This window comes from Microtus pennsylvanicus, chromosome 4 (assembly GCF_037038515.1).
Source record: "Microtus pennsylvanicus isolate mMicPen1 chromosome 4, mMicPen1.hap1, whole genome shotgun sequence".
NCBI classification, from domain to species: domain Eukaryota; kingdom Metazoa; phylum Chordata; class Mammalia; order Rodentia; family Cricetidae; genus Microtus; species Microtus pennsylvanicus.
This window is the reverse complement of record NC_134582.1, coordinates 47,680,987-47,706,685: the sequence shown is the minus strand read 5'-3', so window position 1 is coordinate 47,706,685 and position 25,699 is coordinate 47,680,987. Positions and strand designations below refer to the sequence as shown.

General features: G+C 49.4%; 2 protein-coding genes across 4 annotated transcripts in view; both read left to right on the top strand.

The window, feature by feature from the left end:
- Window positions 1-7,630, top strand: part of Kdm3b (lysine demethylase 3B) — a 59,685-nt gene extending 52,055 nt beyond the window's left edge. For both annotated transcript variants that reach the window (XM_075968981.1, XM_075968980.1), the window contains 3 exons: window positions 979-1,155; window positions 1,687-1,821; window positions 6,243-7,630. In XM_075968981.1, the coding sequence (XP_075825096.1) occupies window positions 979-1,155; window positions 1,687-1,821; window positions 6,243-6,323 (393 nt within the window). In that variant the 3' untranslated portion in view covers window positions 6,324-7,630. The remainder of the gene's footprint in view (window positions 1-978; window positions 1,156-1,686; window positions 1,822-6,242) is intronic.
- Window positions 7,631-9,144: 1,514 nt separating this feature from the next.
- Window positions 9,145-17,406, top strand: Reep2 (receptor accessory protein 2). 2 transcript variants are annotated; one of them, XM_075968992.1, is made up of 8 exons: window positions 9,145-9,470; window positions 11,051-11,123; window positions 11,424-11,500; window positions 15,325-15,445; window positions 15,621-15,734; window positions 15,941-16,088; window positions 16,183-16,313; window positions 16,394-17,406. In XM_075968992.1, exons 1-8 carry the CDS (start codon window positions 9,439-9,441, stop codon window positions 16,460-16,462), a joined length of 765 nt encoding a protein of 254 aa, XP_075825107.1. In that variant the 5' UTR covers window positions 9,145-9,438; the 3' UTR covers window positions 16,463-17,406. The 2 variants fall into 2 exon arrangements, with proteins under 2 accessions (XP_075825107.1, XP_075825108.1); XM_075968993.1 differs by having other exon boundaries at window positions 9,257-9,470; window positions 15,947-16,088.
- The last annotated feature ends 8,293 nt before the right edge of the window (window positions 17,407-25,699 follow it).

Sequence of the window (25,699 nt, the reverse complement as noted above, 5' to 3'; positions counted from 1 at the left end):
ATCTGTAATGAAATTCAGTGTCCTCTTCTGGCATGAAGCAGTATATGCTTAAGTAAAGCACTCATATACATAAAATTTGACTAGACCTGGTGGTGCGTGTCTTTAATCACAGCACTCAGGAGGCAAAGACAGGCAGATCTCTGAGCATTCAGGACAACCTGGTCTACAGAGCAAGTTCCAGGCCAGCAATAGCTACAGAGAAACCCCTGTCTCAAAAATGAATAAATAATAAACAAAAAGCTGGGTTTGGAGTTTGGTGTTAGAATGCTTATCTAGTGTGCATAAGGTTCTGTGTTCCATCTTCAGCACTGCGGGGAAACAAAGAAAGGGGACCTATTGGTTGAGAAATCTTTCAGAATGCGCAAAGGGGCCTGAGCTCACACTAGAACATGGTCAACAGAATAAAGAAGATAATGTTCTTTGTGTGCTTAAGGGATAGTACATTCCTAGGAGGTTCCCTACATCTTTCTCCCCCTATATATGCATACTGGTAATAAATGTTGAGGTAATAAGAAGCTTCTTTTTTGTTGTTCATTTTCAAGACAGGGTTTCTCTGTGTAGCCCTGGCTGTCCTGGAACTCACTCTGTAGACCAGACTGTGCTGGAACTCAGCAGTTTCACCAGCCTCTGCCTCCCTCCTGAGTGCTGGGATTAAAAGCATGCTAAAGAGTACTTGAACACGTGTTCTCTGAAAAGTTTATAGCCACCTGAACTGGAACGGAACCTAGACACACAGCTACCCTCGATGAGGATACAACATGTCTAGTGTGAGGTGGTGCTGGACAGTGGGGGAGTCTTTCGTGTCACCATAATTAACACCATAATAACACAATTTTTAAACCTGCAAATCCTTTTTGGACTTTTCCATGTGTTTTTAGAGCACAGTTGGCTGTGGGTAAACGAAACTGTTGAAACCGTGGGCAAGGAAGGGCTACTTTATTAATTCTTCCTTTTTTTGGATTTTGATTATAACTTCAGGTTGGAGAAGAGCAAGGCCAAGAGAATCCTCCTGATCATGACCCAATTCATGACCAAAGTTGGTATCTGGACCAGATCCTCCGGAAGCGACTCTTTGAGGAGTATGGCGTGCAAGGCTGGGCCATCGTGCAGTTCCTGGGTGATGCTGTTTTCATACCTGCTGGAGCCCCGCACCAGGTGAGTTGAACAATGGAGACCGGCTCCACAGCCCCATGGGCTTTGGTGTTGGCTTGTCTCTTGAGTTTAGTTTTCAGTGGCAGGATCAGACTGGGTGCTCTAATACCATGGCTTGTTAGTTTTTAACTTTATTCCTTGTAACTTTAAATGCTTGGTTTTTGTTTGTTTGTTTTATGGTAGTTGTTTTCTGTTTTGTTATTGCTGTTTCTGTTTTCTTTGGTTGGTTTTCTTTTGGGGGGGGGTATCAAACTCACAGAGATCTTTGTCTCCCAAGTACTAGGATTAAGGGTGTGCACCACCACTCCTAGCCATAAACTTTTTGTTTTGTTTTCAAGACAGGGTCTCACTTTGTAGCCCTGGCTGCCTGGAACTCCCACTGTAGACCAGGCTGGTCTCAAACTCACAGAGATCCTCCTGCCCTCCTCCCGAGGTGTTGGGATTAAAGGCATGTGCTGCCACAGCCCACTGGCATTTTCGTATGAGTTACTGAATCTCTGAGGTCTACATTCTCCTGCTATACTTGCCTCCCAGGTTCACAATCTGTATAGCTGCATTAAAGTCGCAGAAGACTTCGTATCCCCAGAGCACGTGAAGCACTGTTTCCGCCTAACACAAGAGTTCAGGCATCTCTCCAACACCCATACGAATCATGAGGATAAACTACAGGTAAATGGTCCCTCCTTCACTCACACTGTCTTCCTATCTAATGCTCACAGACACACAAAGACATATTCTCCTCGTGGCTGTTTTCTGGTAGAGAAGTGACTGGGAAACAGCAGATACCTAACCATTTCAGTTGGGTTTTTGAGTTTCGATTATTGGTTTGTTTTTGGAACGCTGCCTCAAATAGCCCAGGCTGACCTTGAACTCCTGATCCTCCTATTTCCAGCTCCTTTACAGGAATTTATTATCCACTCATCTTAATGTATGCCTATAACCCAGCTGAAGCACAAATTCCAGGCTGACCTGAACTCCTGAGTAAGCCCTGTGTTGTGTGTGTATGGAGGGGTCTTTTAATCTACCAATTTCCTATGTAATGATTCCCTAGTTCTCAGTCCTTGGGAGTTCTAGTGTTGATAACTGAGTAGGCTTGCATCCCTGCTCGGGGATATAAGAAAATACTGTGGGAGGGAGGAAGGGTCCTGTTTCTTCGCACATTGTTCACGGTGCTGGGAACTGAATGTGCACAGACTATGCATGTGGTTGGCAGGTCCTTTACTGCTCAAGACAAGTTCTTACTAAGTTGTTCAAGCTGGCCTTGAACTCTCTGTAGCCCAAGCTAGCTTAGAACTTATCATCCTCCTGCCTCATGCTCAAGAGTAGCTAGAATTATAAGCCTATGACAACAGTCCCAACTTAGTCAAAAAGTGGGACTCGTCATTCATCACAATAGAAGGCGCCACAGGTAGCAAGCCTGCACTTGTTCCAGGACCACAGCTGGTGACATATTTGTCCCTACAGCCTTCGGGGATAAGAAGCTTCTCAACTACCACGTCCTCAGATTCATCTGCATTAAACTTGGAGGAGCCACACTTTGACAAGTGGGCCTTCTGGTGGTCAGAGAACTTGAACTTGGCCATGTACAGGGCTTCAATCACATGTCCCTTATTCTGCAAATCAGAGCAGATGGACATTCTTACATTATATATACTCATATTAATAGAAGCAATATAAATGTACCGATTTCGTACCCCACCTCTTCCAGGTCTCAACTGGTAGACTGTCTTTTTACTCTTAATGCCTTTTTTGGTTTTTTGAGGCAGGGTTTCTCTGTAGCTTTGAAGCCTGTCCTGGAACTAGCTCCTGTAGACCAGTCTGGCCTCGAACTCACAGAAATCCGCCTGCCTCTGCCTCTTGAGTGCTGGGATTAAAAGTGACCACCACCCAGCTGCCTTTTTTTAAAAGTTATGTATCTGTTCGTGTGTGTGTGTGTGTGTGTGTGTGTGTGTGTGTGTGTGTGTGTGTGTGCAGTCCCAGTAGAGACCAGAAGAAGGCATTGTGGGGGCAGTGGGGTTGCTGGGGAACTGGAGAGATGGCTAAGCAGTTAAGAGTATTGATTGCTTTTCCAGAGGTCCTGAGTTCAATTCCCAGCAACCACATGGTAGATCACAACTGTCTATAGTGGGATCTTGTACCCTCTTCTGGCATAAAGTTGTACATGCAGATAGAGCACTCATATACATTAAATAAATAAATAAGGCTTTGATTGTTTGTTTTCGAGACAGGGTTTCTCTGTGTAACAGCCCTGGCTATCCTGGAACTAGCTCTTGTAGACCAGGTTGGCCTCGAACTCACAGAGATCTGCCTGCCTCTGCCTCCTCATGCTGGGAATAAAGGTGTGCGCCACCACTACCCAGCATTTTTTTTTCCACAGGAAGGAGAAGGCATTGGATCCTCTGAAGCCAAAGTTCTGGACAGTAACTCTGGTACTAAGAGTGTTCTAGGAGAACAGAATGTACCCTTAACCCCTGAGCCAATTCTTCAGCCTCCTTTCAACCTTCTTTTTTTTTTTTTTTTTTTTTATATAGCATCTGGGGCTACAGAGATGGCTCAGAGGTTTAGAACACATGCTAGCCAGGCATGGTGGCACATGCCTTTAATCCCAGCACTTAGGAGTCAGAGGCAAGCGGGGTGTCTCATTTGAGGTCAACCTGATCGACTGAACAAGTTTCAGGACAGCCGAGGCTGTTTTACATAAATTCTGTCTCAAAAAAACCACATGCTGCTGATGCAGAGAACCTGGGTTTGGTTCCCAAGGCTCACATCTGCCTGTAACTCCAGTTCCGGGGGATTTGATACCTTCCCCTGGCATCTGCAAGCACTGGTAATGGTATACATGCAGACACACAATACAATAAAATAAAAGTAAATAGTTTATTACAAATTAATAAATAACAGCACTGGGGTCAACATGATGGCTTAGCAAGCAAAAGCAGCTGTTACCCAGCCTCATAACCTGGATCTGATTCCAAGACCCATGTGCTAAAGGAGAGAACTCCCACCTGTGGTGCTCAGTGTGTACACACATGTAAATGTAAATCCAAAAATAATACATAGCAGCGTCAACTCTGCTGACACTTTCAGGTCCCATCGATCTGACATAACTGTTCTTTAACTTGTTCATTGCTAGTTTGCTAAATTGTAAAACTTAATTAGCTTTGTGAAGGCAGAAATTTGTTTAATTGACAACTTTCCCTGGCACAAATCTAAAACACAGCTCACGGTGCGTTTTTGTTAAGTAATAGAAAAGAACCAGTAGAGGCCCAGGGCATCTTGTATGCCCATCACAGAGCCTTCTATTTTTGTGAAGTAAGATGTCATACATATACATGAAATACACTATGTACATAGACAACATCGTAAAGTACCAGTGTGTCCTTCCTTTTTTGTCTTACCTCAGTTTTCTTTTTCTTTCTTTTTTTTTTTTTTGCCAATTTTTATTTATATATTTATTTGTTTGTTTATTAAAGATTTCTGGCCAGGTGGTGGTGGTGCACGCCTTTAATCCCAGCAGAGGCAGGCGGATCTCTGTGATTTCGAGACCAGCCTGGTCTACAGAGCTAGTTCCAGGACAGGCTCCAAAGCCACAGAGAAGCCCTGTCTCGAAAAACCAAAACAAACAAACAAAAAGATTTCTGTCTCTTCCCCGCCACTGCCTCCCATTTCCCTCCCCCTTCCCCAATCAAGTCCCCCTCCCTCGTCAGCCCAAAGAGCAATCAGGGTTCCCTGCCCTGTGGGAAGTCCAAGGAACCCCCACCTCCATCCAGGTCTAGTAAGGTGAGCATCCAACCTGCCTAGGCTCCCACAAAGCCAGTACGTGCAGTAGGATCAAAAACCCATTGCCATTGTTCTTGAGTTCTCAGTAGTCCTCATTGTCCACTATGTTCTGCGAGTCCGGTTTTATCCCATGCTTTTTCAGACCCAGGCCAGCTGGCCTTGGTGAGTTCCCGATAGAACATCCCCATTGTCTCAGTGTGTGGGTGTACCCCTTGCGGTCCTGAGTTCCTTGTTCGTGCTCTCTCTCTCCTTCTGCTCCTGATTTGGACTTTGAGATTTCAGTCCTGTGCTCCATTGTGGGTCTCTGTCCCTGTCTCCTTTCATCGCCTGATGAAGGTTAATATTCAGGAGGATGCCTATATGTTTTTCTTTGGGTTCTCCTTCTTATTTAGCTTCTCTAGGATCACTAATTATAGGCTCAATGTCCTTTATTTATGGCTAGAAACCAAATATGAGTGAGTACATCCCATGTTCCTCTTTTTGGGTCTGGCTTACCTCACTCAGGAAAAATTACCCTAGGAAAATTAATCATCTTGTCAGTTCTTTAAAGTTTTTAGCCTGTCAATTTATTTTAATAACTTTAATTAAATCTTCCAATGTCACATGTAAAATATGTGTCTTAGACAAATGGTGTGCACATACGCTCTAGACCTGCTGTCACATTCTTGTAATCCCATTACTTGTGAATCTAAATCAGGAAAATGAAGTTAGAGGCCAGCCTTGGCTAAATAGTAAGACCCTGTCTCAGGGGGGGGGCTGGCGGGGTGGCTCGGTGGGTGAAAGCATTTGAGTCTAATTGCTGAGCCCACAAGGTGGAAGAAGAACCAACCTTCAACAGTAGGGAAAACAGCCCATTGCCTACCCACTCCCACTGTTCAGTGCTGTGGGGTCTTGGGCAGGGGTATTTTGGACAGTCTTTATTCCAGGTTGACCTCAACCATTGGAATTATAGACATGTGCCTCTGTGCCCAGCTTTAGTTCCCTGGAACTTGATTTTCTCAGTGTCTTTAAACAAGGCTTATGATAAAATAATTGAACTTCATAGGCTCATGGCATAGATTAACTAGAGGTCCACATAACAGCTTAGTGACTCTGTCCAACACCTAGTGAGAACAGGAGTGAGATAGCTATACACATTCTTTCTTGAGTGTGGACCTCATATCCTGCATGACTGGTAACTCATTCGTGGGCTTGATTTGGGAAGCACAGAGCTGGGGCGTCCTCATTGACTTTTCAGTAAGCTTGTCGGGGTAGGATATAGACCTGCATTTGTGAGCTGCCCTGAACTGACAGTGCTAATTCTTCTCCAGGTGAAGAACATCATATACCACGCAGTGAAAGATGCTGTTGGCACTCTCAAGGCCCACGAATCCAAACTGGCAAGGTCTTAAGGCATGGGGAACTTCCAGCTCTCCTGTAAAGCAGGCCTTTCACAACGCTTACCAGGGAACGGCAGGGCTCTCTGCAGGAGCAGAGGCCCTTCCCCAAGCCAGTGTGGTCAGTATTACAAACTCTCCAGCCGCTCTTTCTATGCTGCCTCAACACTGAAGGTTGACACAAGAAAATGGCACTGTTCACACACACAGTTTCAGACTCGAAGCTGAGGGTGCCACACTCCATCCAGTGGCCTTTGGGAATCCAGGTTGCTTGAACATCGCTGGGCTCTCCTGCACATCTCCTGGTTTGAGACCATGGAAACCAGGAATGTGGGCACACCTTCCTTCTCTGTTCCTCTTGTGCCTAGCTCAGTGGGACTGTGTTTGGAGGCGGAGGAAGTCATAACTGGTAAAGTAAGGAGATACAATGTGCCTGGTGGAAGCCCGGCCATGTCTCTGCACATGACTTCTGACCTGGCCCATCCCAGGAGATGGGGTGCAGCCATTCCCCATACTCTCTGTGAATATGGAGTCTTCAAGACCCAGGGAGAGCCTACAACTTTTCCCAGGAGGCTTCAGGATTAGGAACCGTGTGTATTAGTGAGAACTAGGTTTGTAGTGAAATAGTTACTATTTCATGAAAGTAGATATTTTTAGAACTTTTGAAATAACACAGTTGTTTTCCTGGACTACAAGGAAAGGCACATTACTTTAGTCTTCCTTTCAATAAAACTCTTTGAAAGATATGATTTTTAGAAATCAGCTGTCCCTTATAGCACAAAATCAGCCAAAGCGTAATTTAAAAGAATTGGCATTTTACTATAATCCTTTAGTTTCTCCCTCCCTCTCAGTCTTATCTCGAGGGAACAGTTGTCTGAGAAAGAACTGTGTCATGTCTGAGCTGTGGAGCGTTCCCTGCGTGCACACCGCTGACTCCGGGATCTGTTTGCCGACTACCAGCGTTCCCTTGGGACTCTGCATATGTTTCCAAATGGGGTGGAAAGTTTGGTTTCCAATATAAGAGTTTTTGTTTTTTAGAGTTTTGTCTGGAATTATTTTCAGCAAAACTTTACAACTCAGTGGAGTTTTTATTAAGAATTTACTTGGAAATGATGGAATTCACTGGCCCATAGGTACACCGGGAAATGTATCTCTTCCCGGTGTATTGCCCTGCAGCCTTGTTTATATGTTCACAGTTACCTTTTTTTTTTTTAAATAAAAGTCATTTACTGTAGAATACTTTTAATTTCACTTTCTGTACTTTAATTTTATTGAAGGGCTGATTGGGATTTCCATGTTCTTATTTAAAAAAATCTAACAAATCTGTTTGGAGCAGACAAAATTCTTTCTGTGCCAACTTTTCTAAAGTCAAGACTACACTGTGGGCTGTCAGGTGTGGCTGGTTTCAGGGCCTCTTGCTGCCCTGCGCCTAATGATCTGATCACTCTTTGCCCTTGAGTTGTGCTTAGTTGAGAGAAAGAACGTGCCCAGTGAGAGACTAGGCAAAGAATCACCTGAGTTGGCTGGTGGAGTTTATGCTCACTGAACAAAAAGGGCTAAGTGGGGTCCTCCTTCCTTTAGGGTGCAGGATGCAAGAACAGTGCCCTAATGTACAGCCTGCGCACAGCTCCAGGTGAGGCTGTGAGGTCATCCGACTGCATACCGTAAAGTGTGCGGCTCTGCAAAGGACCCAACTGGGGTTGTTTATTAAGCAAAATTAAAACTGTTCTTGTTGGGTAAGGACAGACTATATTCTAGTTAAAAGAGGTCTTTTGGGAAGGAAGTTATGTAGAAAAGCAAGAGGCATCATCAGAGGCCTGCTTCTCTGAAACCTATTCTTCTGAAACTTGCTCCTCTGAAAACACCTTCCAGAGCATTTGAGCCTAGAAACATAATTATCAAGCTAGAAATAGACTATTTGTGTTTTTCAAGGCTTCTAGGTTTGAATATGAGTCTTTGAAATACACAACTCTGATCATGCCCTTACAGCCTGGTTGGACATTTTAATAGTGTGGTCCACCCAAAGGGTTATACCTCAACACAAAGCTGCAGGATGTAGCAGCTGTAAAGTGGGGCGGGGAAGGAGGGCAGTGGGGGGGGCTGCTTTGCGAGCTAGCCTACATTCCGGATATAAATGTCTTCAGAAATAGGACATCCACCACCAATTGTATTTTCTGAGGGGGGTGGAGCTGAGGTCTCTGGACTTTTCACTGACTTGAGACTCATTCCTCTCTCTCCTATCCCCTCCCTCCCCATGAAATTAAATTTCACATATTCCTAACCCTAGCACAATTTACTACCCAAAAGTCCGATCAAACCATGTGAACAAATTCCCTTTTACCTGGAAATTGGCGGTTATTGATGAGGACTGGAGTGCACAGGTGCAGCAACGCCTGGCCCAGGAGCCCAGGTGGACGTCCTGGAGCCTGCAGTGGAGGAGGAGAGTTCGATGGTTGGTCCTTGGAGCATGTAGCCTCTAAAATAAACTTGGCTTTATATCGTAACAAGTATGACTTAGTGGTTTTGTGACCCTTGGCATAGCAGTGGAAACCAATAACATCCACCTTCAAGATGAGGATTAACTATAACTTCTGCCTTATAGGGTAGTCGTGAGGATTCAATGGAATAACACACAAAGCTCTAAGCACAGGGCCTGCCAGTTAAGCACTAAAGCAGCTGTTGCTCCTGGTGGGATCTTGAGGCCTTCAACCTGATGTGGGCAGGGCCAGAGGTGGGCCGAAGCTAATGTCAAAAGGATGGAACCAATGACATCAATGTCAAAAGGATGGACCAAAGCTAATGACAAAAAGAGTCCCCGCCGGGAGCTTGGCCTCCACCTTGAAGCTCAAAGAAAATGAACTAGCGATATAGAGGCAGGCTGGGCACTGAGGGTGAAGGCGCATGCCCAGCCACAGCAGGTGCTGGGGGGGCGCGCCGACACAGCGGCCTCCCCTTTAAGAGCCGCCACCGCCCACGGCCCGTTGCTGCGGCAGGAACCTCCCCTTTAACGGCGGCAACTCCGCGCTCTGCTGACCCCACAGCGGCTGCCGCTGCTAACTGCAGCTCCTGCTGCCTCCACCGCCGGCCTCGGGCAGCTGCATCCTCGCCCGGGCTGGGTCCCCGCCCCGCCATGGTGTCCTGGATCATCTCTCGCCTGGTGGTGTGAGTGCCGAGGCGGTAGCGGGGCTCGCCCGGTGGGGGATGAGGGGGGCCGGTGATGGAGGGCGCGGTATTCAAGCCTGGGATGGATTAGCCCAAGGTTCCTATGTGGTGTCCCCAGAGACAGAGATGGGAGCCCGAAGACTGGAAGGGGGGCATTACGGGAGTATACAGGCCTGGTTTCCCAGAGACCTCACCCATATTATTTTTAAAACCCGTTTATTCTTAATTGCCTTGCTCCTGCGCCCTCCCCCATCCTAGAGGCTGAGCAGCTACTGATTTATAAGGGGAGGCAGGCACATCCCCTCCCCCACTGAGCAGATCTAGGCTGCAGGAGCCCAGCATACAAGACTTTCCTTTCCCTAGGGAAGAGAGTAAGACAGTGTGGGGAGCTTGACAGGGGCCTCATCATTCCAGAGCTCAGATCCCAAAGCTTTCAGACCCTCCTCCTGTTTCCCTGGCTAGAGACTGGTTGAGGACACCTGCCCTAGGCATCCAGGGAGGAAGGCTGGGCCTGGAAGCCCAGGTGCTGGGAGGACAAAGTGTGGGGAGGTAACAGGATGGATGTCTATTATCTGCCTAGGATTGGGAAAACATTCGGTAGCCTTGATCCCAGACACATTGTAACAGTCACATTGTGGAGCTATGGCCCTGGCACCTCCCCCGGATACAGGAAGAAATACCTCCCTCCCGCAGGAGCCTAAATGTTGGCCTTGAGGATTCTGGCCCACTATCCAGCATCAGCACGGGCAGCGAGTGCCCTGGCTTAGCAACACCCACACTTGAAGGGGCCGGGCTTCAGAGCCAACCCTTCCTCTAGTTCAGGTTCTGACCCTCAGCCTCCATCAGGACTGGCATACCAGGAACCCCACCCTTCTTCCCAGTCAGTGTTGTCACAGGCCTGTGTCCTGGTTTCCTCTCAGCCCATTGGGGTTTCCTCTTCCCACCCGCTAGAGGCCTTATCTCTCCGCGTGGCATTCCGGATGATTGGTTCCCTCCTGGCCTGGGCAAACTCCCTCCACCCCCACCCCACCACTGATGTCCTTTCTGTAATCTACAGTGGGATGCTCAGACAGGGTCTTAACTGTACCTGACCTCAGACCATGTTGACATGGGGTTATAAACCTCTGTCTCTTTCAGGACCTCCTGAACCTGTGCCCTCTAGTCCCAAGATCACAATAGTTCTGACTGCCTGGTTGGGTGCCCTATTAGGTGATGTTAGGTTCTCTTGGAGAATTGGTTCTACCGAGCCTGTCTCTGAGACAAGGAAGTGGAGAGTATGAACAGATGGTTGAGCGGGCATTAGGCCAAGAAGGAAGACATCTCATGGCAGTGACCAGCCCCCTTAACTCCCAAAACATGTTTGTGCATCGCCAAGGATTCTGGCTGAAGGGACCTCTAGCCTCTGGGTCTAGGGGAAGGGCTGGATGTGATCTTGGAGTCTTCACCGCTCTGACCTTAGTCCTTGACTAGAGCTCCTCAGCCAGCTTCTTTGGAGCTCTGTTCCTTTGCACCTTAGCCCCCCAAGGGCTGATGCAGAGCTGGGAGGGAGGAGGGCCCAGTAACCATGCCTGCCTTCCTAGGCTCATCTTTGGCACCCTGTACCCAGCCTACTCTTCCTACAAGGCTGTGAAGACCAAAAACGTGAAGGAATATGTAAGTGAACAACGTTTAACAAACACGGGGGGGGGCATTTTATCACATTACAGGTGGGGGGAGACAATGGCTTCGTGCCATGCTATCCAACAAAACCCTGAGCAAAAGAGGTTCTGGGATGTTCCCTATTCTCCACCCAGGCTTGGTATGATTGACAAAGGGCCTGGGGAACTTTCTCCCAGGACTTCAGTAGAGAGCAGGCAGCAACATGGGGTCCTAGGTTTCCTTGGCAGCCGGGGGCCTTGGTGTTTACATATTCTCAGTCCTAGGCCCCATATAATGCTGCCCTTTGCCCCCCAGGTAAAATGGATGATGTACTGGATCGTCTTCGCCTTCTTCACCACAGCAGAGACACTCACGGATATCATACTGTCCTGGTGAGGTCCAATGGCCGCTCCTTGTATCTCAAGACCCAGACCCTTTCCCTTTAGAAGCCAAATAGGCAGAAGGTTGGGACCCAGGCTAGAGTTACCCCAACTTCCAACAGCCCCTGGGTGTCCTTAATACTGTTCTTAAGGCCTGATATCAGCAGAGTAAGAACAAATGTAGCAAGCTGGGCATGGTGGTCCACGCCTTTAATCCCAGCACCTGGGAGGCAGAGGCAGGTGAATCTACATAGCGAGTTCTGGGACAGCTGAGGGTACCCTAGCCCAAAAGCTTGACAGACTGTCCTCACTTCTGGTGACAGCCATAGCACCACAGTGGAATTCACCAATTTTGTGTCCACTCCTTCGTCCTTGTTGGGACAGTAGACAGATCGCCAGTTCCTAAGCCTTGTCTTCCCTGTTTGTGGGACACTGGATGCTCATATTTCCAAGGCATTGCACTAATAGGCCTAAAGTATAGGAGTGTTACAGGGACGGGGAACATGTCTGAGCAAGCACCTCTTGAAGAGGACAGTACATGGAATTTGAATCACCTGTAATCCCAGGGGCCCATAAGGTATCCCAGCCTGGCCTACGTAATCTCAGTGCAGGGGGCAGAAAGGTGGCTCAGCAGCAAAGCCCTGGCCACATAAGCCTGCTGACCTGAGTCTGATCCCTGCAAGCCAGGTAAGAGTGGAGGGGAGAAGCAGCCCCAGATGCTGTCTTCTGACCCCCACATTGCACTGTGCAGAAGCCTGCACCCAACACACACATGTGCTCATGCACATATCATACATGAGTAAGATTTTTTTTAAAGATTTATTATGTATAGTGTTCTGTCTGCATGTATGCCTGCAGGCCAGAAGAGGGCACCAGATCTCATTACAGATAGCTGTGAGCCACCTTGTGGGTACTGGAAATTGAACTCAGAACCTGTGGAAGAGCAGCCATCCCTCCTGCCCCCATGGTTAAGATTTTTTTAGAAAGGCAATAGCATCTAGGTGGTGGTGGTGCACACCTTTAATCCCAGCACTTGGGAGGTAGAGGCAGGAGGATCTCTGTGAGTTCAAGACCAGCCTGGTCTATAAAGAAGAAAGAAAAAAAAAAGCAAGAGCTTACTGGCCAGGTACCTTCCTAAATCTGCTTACTATTCTGAATTCAAAAAAAGCATAATTTTTATCTCCTCTCATAGTCTTTCCCTTTCCTTCTTTTTCTTTCTTTTCTTCTTTCTTTCTTTTTTTTTCTTTCTCTCTCCCCCAGATAGTTTCACTATGTATTTCTGCCTGGGCTAGCCTGGAACCCTTTATGTAGCCCGAGTTGGCCTCAGAATTGCAATGATCCCCCAGCCTCTGAAATGCTAGAATTACAGGTGTATAATGCACCACTATGCCCAACTTTCTCTTTTTTAAAAAAAAATGCTTGTTTTATGTGCATGGGCGTTTGGCCTGCATGTATGTCTGTGCACCACCTGTGTGCCTGATGCCAGTGGAGGTCAGAAGAGGGCATTAGATCACCTGGAAATGGAGCACAGACAGTTGTCAGCCACCATGTGGGTGCTGGGAACTAAACCCAGGTCCTCTGCAAAAGCAGCCTGTGCTCTTAACCACTGATGACCTCTTTTCTTTTCTTTCTCTCTTTCTTCTCTTTTCTTTTATTTTCTTTTTTTGTTTGTTTTTCAAGGCAGGGTTTCTCTGTGTAGCCCTGGCTATCTGGAATTCTCTGTAGACCAGACTGGCCTCAAACTCACAGAGATCCGCCTGTCTCTGCTTCCCAAGGGCTGGGATTAAAGGCGTGCGCCACAACAGCCTGGCCCCTCTTTTTTCTAAATGTGCTTTCCTTAATACTTGGAGCTTCCTTCCCCTCTCCTCCACATGACAGCTTGTCTGCCACTCCTCTGACCTCGCTGTTCTTCCTTTGTTTCCATTCCCTTCTTCCCAGAAGCTGCTGAGGGTAAAGCTTGCCTGCCCTGGGATTGTTTGTTTGCTTTCCTTCTACGTTCCAATAAAATTGTCCTTGACTTCACAAAACATTTTTAAATAAGAGGCAAAGAAAATGTAAAGATTGGAAGGCAAACTGTCATTTCATTTGTAGATAAAGCCCTTGTATTCACCAGCAATAGTTTCAGTAGAGAGAAGGTAATTTAGAGATTTGTTAGAAGACTCTGCGTGGTAAGTCTAGATTCCCTGGGCACAAGTGAAGGAGAGGGCTTGGATGAGGGCTTTGTGAGGATGTAAAAGACTTGCTGGAGGTTGCGGCCTGGGCTTAAAAGCCTGGGGGAAATGGAGAGCGGTACTCAGAAGGAAAAGGACCGAGTGCCTGTCAGTGATGCGAAGGGCACTTGACGCTGGCATCCGCTGCTAATGTGAATGCAGTGTGAACACAGTGTGAACGCAGTGAGACTACCTCTCAAACAGTTCTTAGCTAAAAATACTGAAGGGCTAGAGAGATGGCTCAGTGTGTGAACCTTGCCATGCAGAACCCATGTTTAAAAGGCAGTGATGGTGTATGCTTGTAATCCCAGCTCAGGGAAGCAGAAAGATGGAGACCAGGGCTGGCTAACAGCACCAAAGGCTGACATCTGGTCTGCGTGTGTGCGTGTGTGCGTGTGCGCGTGTGCGTGTGTGCGTGTGTGTGTGCGTGTGCGTGTGTGTGTGCGTGTGTGTGTGCGTGTGCGTGTGTGTGTGCGTACGCACGCGCACACACACACACATGAAAACACTCAATGGTAGAGAGCTGAGCATGTCTGGGGCCAATACTGAAAAAAAGGGGGTAGGGGTCATGTCATGGCAGCAAGGATCAAGATCCAGACACCATCCCGGTCCTCATCATGGAAGGAGGGCGGGAACCCGGAAGACAGGTGACATCCCTCAGCATACAGGAAGGAGAGCTGCTTGCTGGGGAAATTCCTTCTGGGATCTCTTTTTGCTTTTTTTTTAAATATTTATTTATTTGTTATGTATACAATATTCTGTCTGTGTATATGTCTGCAGGCCAGAAGAGGGCACCAGACCTCATTCCAGATGGTTGTGAGCCACCGTGTGGTTGCCAGGAATTGAACTCAGGACCTTTGGAAGAGCAGGCAATGCTCTTAGCCACTGAGCCATCTCTCCAGCCCCCTCTTTTTGCTTTTTGCTTTGTTTTCTTTTTTGAGACAGGTCTTGCGTCCCCCAGGTTGACCCTGAACTCCCTGTGTAGCTGAAAATGACCTTGAACTCACGATCCTCCTGCCTCCACTTCACAGGTGCCTGAGATTGAGGAATGTATTCCATGTCTTTGGTTTGTGGTTTATTTTGAGATAGGGTCTCAGGTAGCCCAGAGTGGCCACAAATTTGTGAACACCCTGCCAAGTACAGGGATTATAGGCATATACCCAATTGGAGTCACTTCTCTCTTTCTCTCTCTCTCTCTCTCTCTCTCTCTCTTTTCTTTGCTTTCCTTTCCTTTCCTTTTAAATTATCTCATTATAGATGGTTGTGAGTTGCCATGTGGTTGCTGGGAATTGAACCTTTGAGCCTTCTCTCCAGCTCTCTCTCTTTCTGACACAAATCTTCGTAGCCCTACCTATCCTAGAACTTTCTCTGTAGGCCAGGCTGGCCTTGAACTCACAGAGATTCGCCTGTCTCTGCCTCCTGAATGCTGGGATTAAAGGCGTGTGTCACCACCACCCGGCTTGGGGTCACTTCTTACCTTCCCGCGTGGAGTCTCAGTTTAGCCCCACCCTCGCAGCTCTCTTGGAAACCTACGGCCCCAGAGCACTAGGGGTGGGAACTGTTCCGGGGTCAATGCTACTTGATCCAGTATCCCCCAACTCTCGTGTGCCTCTGTCCTCCTAACAGGTTCCCCTTCTACTTTGAGCTCAAGATTGCTTTTGTGATTTGGTTATTGTCCCCTTACACCAAGGGCTCCAGCGTTCTCTACCGCAAGTTCGTGCATCCAACTCTGTCCAACAAGGAAAAGGTTCGCCCCAACCTTCAACTCTTCCCAGCCTGATCCAGCTGAGGCATTCCCGAGCCTGCAACCACATACATTTTCCGGGGGCGGGTGGGGGGGTGTAACCTTGTAGAGCCCAGCTCCCTGGGCCGGGCCGTGTCTTTGCCTGCAGCCTTACCTCTCGGGTCTCCCGTCCCCGCAGGAGATCGACGAATATATCACACAAGCCCGAGACAAGAGCTATGAGACCATGATGAGGGTGGGCAAGCGGGGCCTGAATCTGGCCGCCAATGCCGCAGTCACAGCTGCTGCCAAGGTGAGACAGGGCTGGGTTCATTCCCGTGTCCTGTCTTCAGGCCTTTGGGTTGTGCGGCTCCAGGCTCCAGGCTCCAGCCTTGGTTTCTTCTACTGTCTGGTCAGTTTCCTCATCTGGCCAAAGGGAAAATATCCCAACACTATGGTAACCTCTCTCTCCACCCCGCCCCTCCCTTCTGCTCTCTTGGTGCGTGGTGGTAACCCTAGGGCCAGGGGGTGCTCTCCGAAAAGCTGCGGAGCTTCAGCATGCAGGACCTGACTCTCATTCGAGATGAGGATGCATTGCCACTGCAGGGGCCCGATGGCCGCCTCCGACCTGGCCCTGGGGGGCTCCTGGACACTATTGAGGACTTAGGTAATGGCAGACCCCAGGCTGTGGGAAATAGGACAGAGCTGAAAAGACCAGACAGACGCCTGAGCCTTTATTCTCTCCCCGCCCCCCAAACTAGGAGATGACCCTGCTCTGAGTGTAAGGTCCAGCACAAGCCAGGCAGATCCCCGGACAGAGACCTCAGAAGATGACCTGGGAGACAAGGCACCCAAGAGGACCAAATCAATCAAAAAAGTCCCCAAAGCTGAGGTGAGAACACAGGCCATGGCCTGGGGAAACTGGGACGATGGAGTGGGACCAGGCTGAGCCCCATCATCCTTTCTCCTTAGCCGGTGGCTTCCAAGACGCTAAAGACCCGACCCAAGAAGAAGGGTTCTGGAGGAGGTGACTCCGCTTGAGGCCCCGCCTCCCCCCACCCTTGCAGCTATCGGCCAATAGCAAGCACTGGGGGGAGCTGCAGCCCTAGCCCCTCCTCCACAGTGGGCCAGACCCGAGAACCCCCTAGATGGTTGTTTCCTGTGCCTCTTCCAGTAGACACTCCTCCAGAGGGGGCTGGGCAGAGAGGAGGGAGGCACAGTTGTAGGGTTGAGGCCAGAAGCTGATGACTGAGCCCTTGAGGAGGTGGGGGCTTCCCGGCCAGCATCGCTCTTCGGCTGCTATAGCCCCGCCCCGCCCAACCCATCCAGTGCCTTGCTGAAGACCATGGCCATCCCCCTCTGCGAGGCCTGCCATGCCTCCACCGCTGTCTCTTCAATAGGGGTAGTGGCCACTGTCCAGAGAGACCAAGGAGGGGGCCTTAAGGCACCTTGAGAAGGGGAAGAAGTGGGGAGGGGGTTGCTCAGGCCCAGCTCTGAGTGAAGACACGGTCTTGCCAGAACCGTAACTGTAGGGCTGTGTGCTCTCCACACCACCAGAAAGAGGTGGGATCCCAAGGCCATGCTTGCTGGCGAGGTTCAGCCCTGGGCTTCCTCTTTATCCACCCCTGCTGGTCTCAGAACCTCAGAGGCCCCAGGCCTTTGACAGAATGAGGCCCCAAGGGACTGTCCCCTACCCTTCCATCCTTGGTCTAGGCTGGACTTCTCCACTCCCAGGGCCCACTATGGAGGTCCTGCCAAGCTGGCTCCTCTCCTGTCAAAGGGACCCATCTTACCTTGCCATGGGGTCCCCTTCCTGTGCCAAGCATACCCCTGTCAGAACCAACCCGGACCCCACCCCTGGCCCTGGGTCTGCTAGCTTCACTTAGGGCCAAGTGGAATCCGTGAAGAAGGAAGAGGAGCTGAGCAGCTCCTGATCCCACAGTGCCCACTGGATGAGCCAATAAACTAAACTCTGCCACCTCCTTCATTATGGCCTCCGAGTTATTCTTGCCCCACCAAGCCAATAAGTGGGAGGACCCACTGAGAAGACTCGGCTGTGAGAGGGGTGGAAAAAGGCCAGATGAACACGGGAAACGAGTCATGAGTTGTTTTACACCCCAGAATCTCAGATCCCCGCAGATGTTAACTCTGGGGACAAGGACCCCAGCGAGGTGCCCAGGGGAGAGAATGAGATAGGCTGCTGTTAAACAGCTGGAGATGGGGCAGAAAAGTCCAGGACTGCTGGAGTAGGGTGAGGGAAGAAAAGAAGCAAAGGAAGTTTTGTGGACAAACCAGGTCTGTAGGTCTTGGGGACAGACAAATCCTGGAACCAGAGTTTAGTGTGGAGTCAGAGAAGGCGGGGCCCTGACTGATGGTGGGTTCTAGGAAAGGAGTCTGAGATATGGGAGGAGGCTTGGTTGAGGAGGAGGTGGCCCTGGAGGACCAGGACCCGGGAGGAGGGATCTAGGCTGGCAGAGGAGCTGAGGCAGTGACTGTCTCGGTCTGTGGAAGAACCTCATAGTGGGGGTGGGTGGAGCACCAACCTAGACGTCCCTGGCATCACAGGGCATGTGTGCCCACCGTACTGTCAGAACCTCTGGAACTGAGATGTGAGAACATAAGAGGGCCTTTTTGCCGGGTGGTGGTGGTGCGAGCCTTTAGACCCAGCACTAGGGGAGCAAAAGCAGGCAGATCTCTGAGTTTGAGGTCAGCCTGGTCTACAGAGCAAGCTCCAAGACAGTCATAACTGCACAGAGAAACCCTGTCTTCAAAAAACAAGCCAGGCAGTGGTGTCACACGCCTTTAATCCCAGCACTTGGGAGGTAGAGGCAGGTGGATCTTTGTGAGTTCGAGGCCAGCCTGGTCTACAAGAGGTAGTTCCAGGACAGGAACCAAAGAGCTACAGAGAAACCCTATCTCGAGGGAAAAAAAAACCCACCACCACCAACAACAAAACAAACAGAGGAGGTTTTCCCCCAGAATCCTCTCGTGGAGCCCTCTGGGGGCTTTCCTTTCACCACTGGCCCTGTTTAAATTGCGTTTCTATTGCTGTGATAAACACCATGACCCAAGGCAGCTTGTGGAGGAAAGGCTTTATTTCAGCGGACAACTCTGGGGTCTCACTCCACCACGGACGAAAGTTAGAGCAGGAACCGAAGCAGAGGCTGTGAAGGAACACTGCTCACCGACTTGCTCCTACGGGGCCTCCATCAGCATTCGTGTCCTACCTAGGGTCACCCAGGGGCAGCACTGGCCACAGGAACTGAGCTGTCCCACATCTGTCATCAGTTAAGAAAATGAACCGCGAGGCTGGAGAGATGGCTCAGAGGTTAAGAGCACTGGCTGCTCTTCCAGAGGTCCTGAGTTCAAGTCCCAGCAACTGCATGGTGGCTAATAACCATTTATAATGAAATCTGATGCCCTCTTCTGGCCTGCGGGCATGCATGCAGGCAGAAAGAACACTGTATACTCAATAAATAAATCTTTTTTTAAAAAAAAATCTGACAATTTCTTTAAAAAAGAAAAAAGATGCACCATAGACTTGCTTATCTGATGGAGGCAATTCCTCAGGGTTTCCTCATCTCAGATGACCCTAGCCTGTGTCAAGATGACATAAAAGCTGGCCAGCACAGCCATTGAGGAATTCAGCTTTTTTTTTTTATTGGAAAGGAGAGGAAGGTACCAGTCAAGAAAGAGACTCAGTCTAGAAGATCCCCAAAAGGTAGTACCATGTTAGCACTTACCGTATAACCAGGAAAACGAGTTAGGTATTCTGTGCAAATTGCACTTGCTACATATCACGTGTGTGCACCTGCACACACACACTCACTCACATACACACTCATACAGTGGTAGTTAGGAGACCACTCCCGGATTCCGCATGGACAGACTCTACATATACATCTGGGTTTTTTTTTTGTGTGTCAAAAGAAAGATGTTCAGATTTCCAAGCTCCTTGTTCTGTTGCCATGGAAACCTTCAGGCTTCCAGAACTCTGGGCACAGGGCCTGCTTCCTGTGGTGCAGGGGAGGGGAGGAGAAATGGAGGGTGACAGAATAGTTGGAGAGCCTTTTAGGAGAAGATTGGCTGGTGGGGCACACTGGGTCTGGGTGACCTAATGCCGTCCCCTCATTCCCTTGGTCTACCTGCCCTCTTTCCTCTCCTTTAGATCTTCTCAGGCTAGAGGCGTACAAAAGACGTCCATTAGAGCTAGGTGGAGGGTACTAGCTGCCTGGGTCCTCAGCAGCCTTTGAGGGGTGGGGTCTAGTGCTACATCACACGTCCAGGCTCCTGGGAACATTAGGCAACCCTCCAGGACTATGTTCCAAATTATGATGGCCTCAGGCCTGAAGCTGCTTTATCTGACTCCTCCTCCCTTTTTGTGGGTGTCCCAACCTCCCAGGAACCTGCTTAAAATGGGATTTCCAGGCCCTGACGTCAGAGGAAAGCCAGCAGCTCCCTCGAGCCTGTGCCAGCTCTAACGTGATTAGCAGAGCTAAGTGCAGCCTTGCTCAGCCTGCAGGAAAGCAATGCTAGCAGAGGAGGGAGGGACTTGGGATCCTAAACAGTGACCTGCCTAATCTGTGGCATCCCGGGTGACAGGGGCACGTTGTTTCGAAAGACCCTGCTGGTTTCCCTGCTAACCTAAAATTCAGCAAGTGCATGATCATTACCCTATCAAGCGCCATAGTTATTTCTTCTCGGTTATGGGTCTCACGCCTGGCTCGAGGAAAAAAATGGCCATCTCAAGTCAGTCCTGAGAGCTGGACAGCGGCTTCCGTTTGGATCTTACCCAAGCGTAGGCTGTGGGAGCTCTGCCTGCAAGGTGTCAAACGGTCCACTAGGTGGCGCAGCCCCCTCCCAGTGTGAGAGTCCATCACCAAGCAGAGAATAATCTCTCCAATGGCTCAAGGCCTGGAGATCAGAAAGCCTCATACTCTGCTCCATGCGAGGGGAGACTAACTGGAGAGAACGCATCTTTGAGGGTAGACAGGACAGCCGTGGGTTCTTCTGCAATCTCGGCCTGAAACCAGTCGTCACTCAGAACTGGAGGTGGACAGACAAGACTCAGAGAATGAAACCTGGGAAGGGTCCTGCACACTCTGGGTGCTGGAGACAATGTCAGGCTTCCGCCAGGAGGGACCTAACCTGGGCTTCCAAACTAGCATCTGAGAGACACCTAGTGAAATGGATTTCAGGGTCAGGAGAGGCGAGGGGCAGAGTTGGGGGTTGTGGGGAAAGATTTCCACAGAGTTGTTGCATCCTGGACTTGGCCACGGTGACATCTCAGGCCTGCCCCAGGCTTCTCTGACCCCTGGCCTTTTCCATTATTTTCATCAAGGATATTGTGGAGTTGGAAGAGAGAACAAAACGCCTACCCACCCATCCACCACACACACACACACACACACACACACACACACACACACACGAGAGCGCGAGTGCGTGCGCACGCGCACACACACACACACACCTACCTCCTAGAATCCCCAAGTCTTCTTGCAGGGTCTGGCAGGGTAGAGACGCCACCTTGGTGACCTACCTTTCTCTGACCTTTCCCTCCAACTGACCCCAGTGGCCTTGTATCCCTGATAAATTACCCTCTCCTTTTGTCCCAGCCAGATGAGTGATCAATAAATTATGTTGCCTGAAATATTGATGGAGAGTTTTACACCAGCATCCCTCAGCTGTGCCTGGCAGGGGCATGACCCTCCAGATAGCCTTCCACATTGCCAACAAGAGGTTTCTCTTAGGCTGAGATTTCCACCCGTTCCCATCTGAACCAAAACCATGACTCAGTTTCAGCAAGTAAGAGGAAGATTGTGAGTGATTTACTTCACCCTGAGGAGGGAGCTTCGGCTGAAACAAGCAGAGACCCCTCCTGATTGATTTCCCATGATGCCATCCTGATCCTACTCCAGTTCCCTGTCCACCCCGGGCCTGCAAGGTCCGCTTTCTGAGTGGCCTGAGCAGGAGGACCTTCATGTGTGGGGACGGTAGGGAACACCTGTAACCCAAGCCCTCAGGAAGTGGAGGTAGAAGAATCACTCCCAGCTGAGGCCAGCCCGGTCTACGTGAGTTCCAGGCTAGGCAGGACCACATAGGAGACTCTTGTCACAACAAAACATAACACGTGGATAAAATAAAAGTGGTCTTGTGCCCAGATGTCTCTGGCCCAGGTCGGTGGCGTCTGGCTGGTCTCCAGCGTGAAGGGTAAAAAGAGGAGGGAGAGAGGGGAGAGTTGCAAAGGGAGGTCTTGCTCCAACCCACGGCCACCCTCCCGACTCTGCTCGGCAGAAGCCATGGCCTCTCACATCAGTGCACGGCTCTCCTGCTTGCCTAGGTCTGCTCCTCCAAGTGCACAACTCTCAGCTCAGATGGCTGCCAGGTGTCCCCCAGGCCGCTGCACATCTGCCCTCCTGCCGGCAGCCCTTTTCCTTGGCGCCCATTTCCCCAGCAGACACACACAGATGGGAGGCGGCCTCTCAGCCGCACTCAGTTCTCGCTTCAATTCAAATGCTAAATCGGGAAGAAGAGCAGTTTCACACTCCATATTTAGCCTGGGAGAGAAGAAGTGAGACAGCATGGATGTTACCAGGGAAAGCAGCCTGGGCCTGAGCTTGGAGATGTTGGCACACCTACCCAGAGTCCAGAAGAAGAGCTGGGACCTCTGTCACCTCACTCCTAAAGCTAAGCACCCCGAGCTCAGGCCTAGGAAACAGCACACTCAGCGGGCCCTCAGTGAGTGTGTGGGTGTGGCTCAGGGAAGGGGGGTGGGGAGATAAGAGCTACCTGGAACAGCAGGTGTGGCAGTATAGAGCACCTAGAACAGCGCTCTGCAGTTAGAAGCAGGGGATTGTGGGCCCAAATCTGCTGAGCTCTACAGTGACACCTGTCTCAAGACAGCAAAGCTATCCAGGGAGGTACAGGTAGACACAGGCTGTCCTACACCATACGGCTGTTACCATAGGGTAATAATTCTGAACCCACCACACTGCAACACCAAAGTTTTCAGCAGCGTAATTCACAGTAGTCAACAAACAAACAAACAAACAAAAACAAGGAGCCAGGGAGATAGCTCAGTGGTTGAGAGCGCCTGTAGAGTTTTGGGGGATGTGAGTTCAATCCCTAGCACGCTCATGGTGGCTCACAGCTATCGGTCACTCCATTTCCAGGGAAGCTGAGATGCCCTCTTCTGACCTCCCCAGGTACAGGCACACACATGGTGCACAGGCAAACACGCAGGCAAAACTTTCACGTACATAAGACAAAAATAATACTGATATGGAAAACTCCCACTCTGCACATTAAGATAAGGGGACACACAAAATACATGACATGGTGCATGACTTGATCGTCATACAGGAACGCTACAATAGGGACAGTCTACAGAAGCCGGGTGTGGGAGCACAGGGTTTTCATCCCAGCACTTGGGAGGCAGAGGCAGGCGGATCTCTGAGTTTATAGCCAGCCTGGTCTACAATGTAAGTTCCAGGACAGCCAAGGCTACACAGAAAAATCCTGTCTCAAAAAAAGAAAAAAGAAAGAATAGAACAAAAGGAACAACCGTTTGTGAAAAGATCATACCAAGTGAAATAAACCAGATAAATCAGACACCAAAGACTGCAGTGTGTTTGCCTTATCTGAGGTTCCAAGAAGAGTCAAGAACATAGACAGAGTTAGCCAGGGTTGGGAGAAGGGGACATGCCCTTGATTAATGGGCATGGAAGGATTCTGTTTGGAAGGATTAAGAAGTTCTGAAGTGGACCGTGTGGACAGTGTATGTAATAACAGCCCGGGTCATAAATATGAATTAAGAGGTAAAGATGGGAAATTTTATGTGTACAGAGACAGGGTATCTCTTCATAGTTCCGACTGTCTTGGAACTGACTATGTAGACCAGGCTGGCCTTGAACTCACAAAGATCTGCCTGTCTCTACCTTCCAATCAATTTTTTGACAATGTTAGGAATTGATCACAGGTCCTGGTGTGTTTTATCTAGGCAAGAATTTTACCCTGAGTCCAAGGTCAGCTTCAAGGCAGGCATACTGCCATGATGACCCTCTGCACCTTGAGCTCCTGACCCTCCTGCCTCTGCCTCTCAACTGGGTGGGCCACCACACCCAGCTTGCCGTTGATTCTCTGCGTACCTGTCTCCACTGGGCTGTGAAACAGCAAGAGCAAGGTTGCAGGAGTCTCCTAAACTCCTTTAATCATAGAACAGACGTGATGTTTGGTCAGTAAATATGACGTGAATAGAAGTAACCTGTTTGTTTGTCTCCTGTTCCCCTCTTACTAAAGAACTGCAGAGAGAGAGCTTCTCAGATTCATTTTGGGACCCCAGAGAGCAGATCTTGGTATAAGTCGAAGTTTAGGCAAAGGATTCAGAAGCCAGACCATCTTGAAGAGAATCCTGGTTCAGTTCTGTGACCTCCCTGCCTCTCTGCTCACCTCCCTCTCCCCATCAATGAACTGGGGCTGACAAGGAGACCTATCCCATAAAGCCCTGTGAAGACAAACGCTGGGCAGCATTAACCAGAGAGGTCCCACAGCAAATGGGTGCTGGGAGGGGGTGGGCATGGACAAGGCACCCAGATATTAAGGTCAGCCGGAGGAAGCAAACACACTGACACCACTGCATCCTTGGGATTCTCGGGTTTGTTAGGATGGGAGTAACTGAGGACAGTTCCCAATCAGGTAACCCCAGAAGGTGCCTGTCTCCTCCCCCCATTCCTCCTGCCAGGTCTGCAGAATCCATGCTTACCCACCAAGAAGCTGAGCAGCCTGGCGCTGGGCGGTGGTGAGGGGCCAGAAATAACCCGTTTCTATTCCTGCCTTTCTGGGCTGGGTGGAAACCCTGCTTTTTGAATCTAAAGGCTGCTTTTGACTTCCTGCACACCAGTAGGGCTCTTATGTAACATCCCCCTCCCTCTCCTGCGCGGGGAGCTTCCAGAGATTTCTGCAGCCGGCTGGCTTTGCTGCACACTCAGCTGGGGGTGGGGAGAGCAGAGAAAGCAGCGCAGGATGGGTTGTCCTCTGAGTCCCGAGTCCTCACCGGCTCAGATCCAGCTCAGATCCAGCAGAGGGGCTGTGCAGCACAGGTTGGAGCCTAGTCAGTCTCTGCAGGGCACCCTGGGGCAGGAAAGCTCCTGAGAGCCGGTCTAGAGAGTCAGCTCCCTCCTCCCTCGACAAACCTCCTTCAGGACAGACTGTGCCACCTCCTCCAATTCTCTGTGCCTCAGTGGCTTCCGTTTTAAGACAAACCTAACTACGTCTGCTCATCACTCCTTAGGGCTCTAAGGACTTGAATCAAGCTACCCAGACCACAACTGCCTTAGGCAGTCCTGTATACCCGCTGCCAAATTCCCCATGGTCTCTTTTCTACAAGGCCTGGAATCTGTTTACCTGTGTTTGTGTGTGTCTGTGTGCATGTGTGAGTACATGTGTTCATATGTGTGTGTGTGTATATGTGAGTCTCTGTGTGTGTGTGTATATATGAGTCTCTGTGTGTGGTGTGTGTATATGTGAGTCTCTGTGTGTGTGTGTGTATATGTGAGTCTCTGTGTGTGTGTGTATATATGTGAGTCTCTGTGTGTGTGTGTATATGTGAGTCTGTGTGTGTGTGTGTGTGTATATATGAGTCTGTGTCTGTGTGTGTGTATATATGAATTTCTGTGTGTGCGTGTGTGTGTATATGTGAGTCTCTGTGTGTGGTGTGTGTGTGTATATGTGAGTCTGCGTGTGTGTGAATGTATATATGTGAGTCTCTGTGTGTGTGTATGTATATGTGAGTCTGTGTGTGTGTGTATGTGAGTCTCTGTGTGTGTGTGTATATGTGAGTCTCTGTGTGTGTGTATATGTGAGGCTCTGTGTGTGGGGTGTGTGTATGTATATATGTGAGTCTCTCTGTGTGTGTGTGTATATGTGAGTCTCTGTGTGTGTGTGTATATATGTGAGTCTCTGTGTGTGAGTGTGTGTGTGTGTATATGTGAGTCTCTGTGTGTGTATGTGAGTGTGTGTATATATGAGTCTCTGTGTGTGAGTGTGTGTATGTGTGTATATGTGAGTCTCTGTGTGTGTGTATATATGTGAGTCTGTGTGTGTGTGTGTATGTGAGAATCTGTGTGTGGTGTGTGTGTATATATGTGAGTCTCTGTGTGTGTGTATATATGTGAGTCTCTGTGTGTGTGTGTGTGTGTGTGTATGTGAGTCTCTGTGTGTGTGTGTATATATATGTGAGTCTCTGTGTGTGGTGTGTGTGTGTGTATATATGAGTCT

Excerpts from the sequence above, each read along its gene's own strand:
- Reep2 (XM_075968992.1), top strand. The coding sequence starts at position 9,439 with ATGGTGTCCTGGATCATCTCTCGCCTGGTGGT. Across the intron at positions 9,471-11,050 it reads ATCATCTCTCGCCTGGTGGT|GCTCATCTTTGGCACCCTGT; the intron begins GTGAGTGCCGAG and ends CTGCCTTCCTAG. Across the intron at positions 15,446-15,620 it reads CTCTGTCCAACAAGGAAAAG|GAGATCGACGAATATATCAC; the intron begins GTTCGCCCCAAC and ends CCGTCCCCGCAG.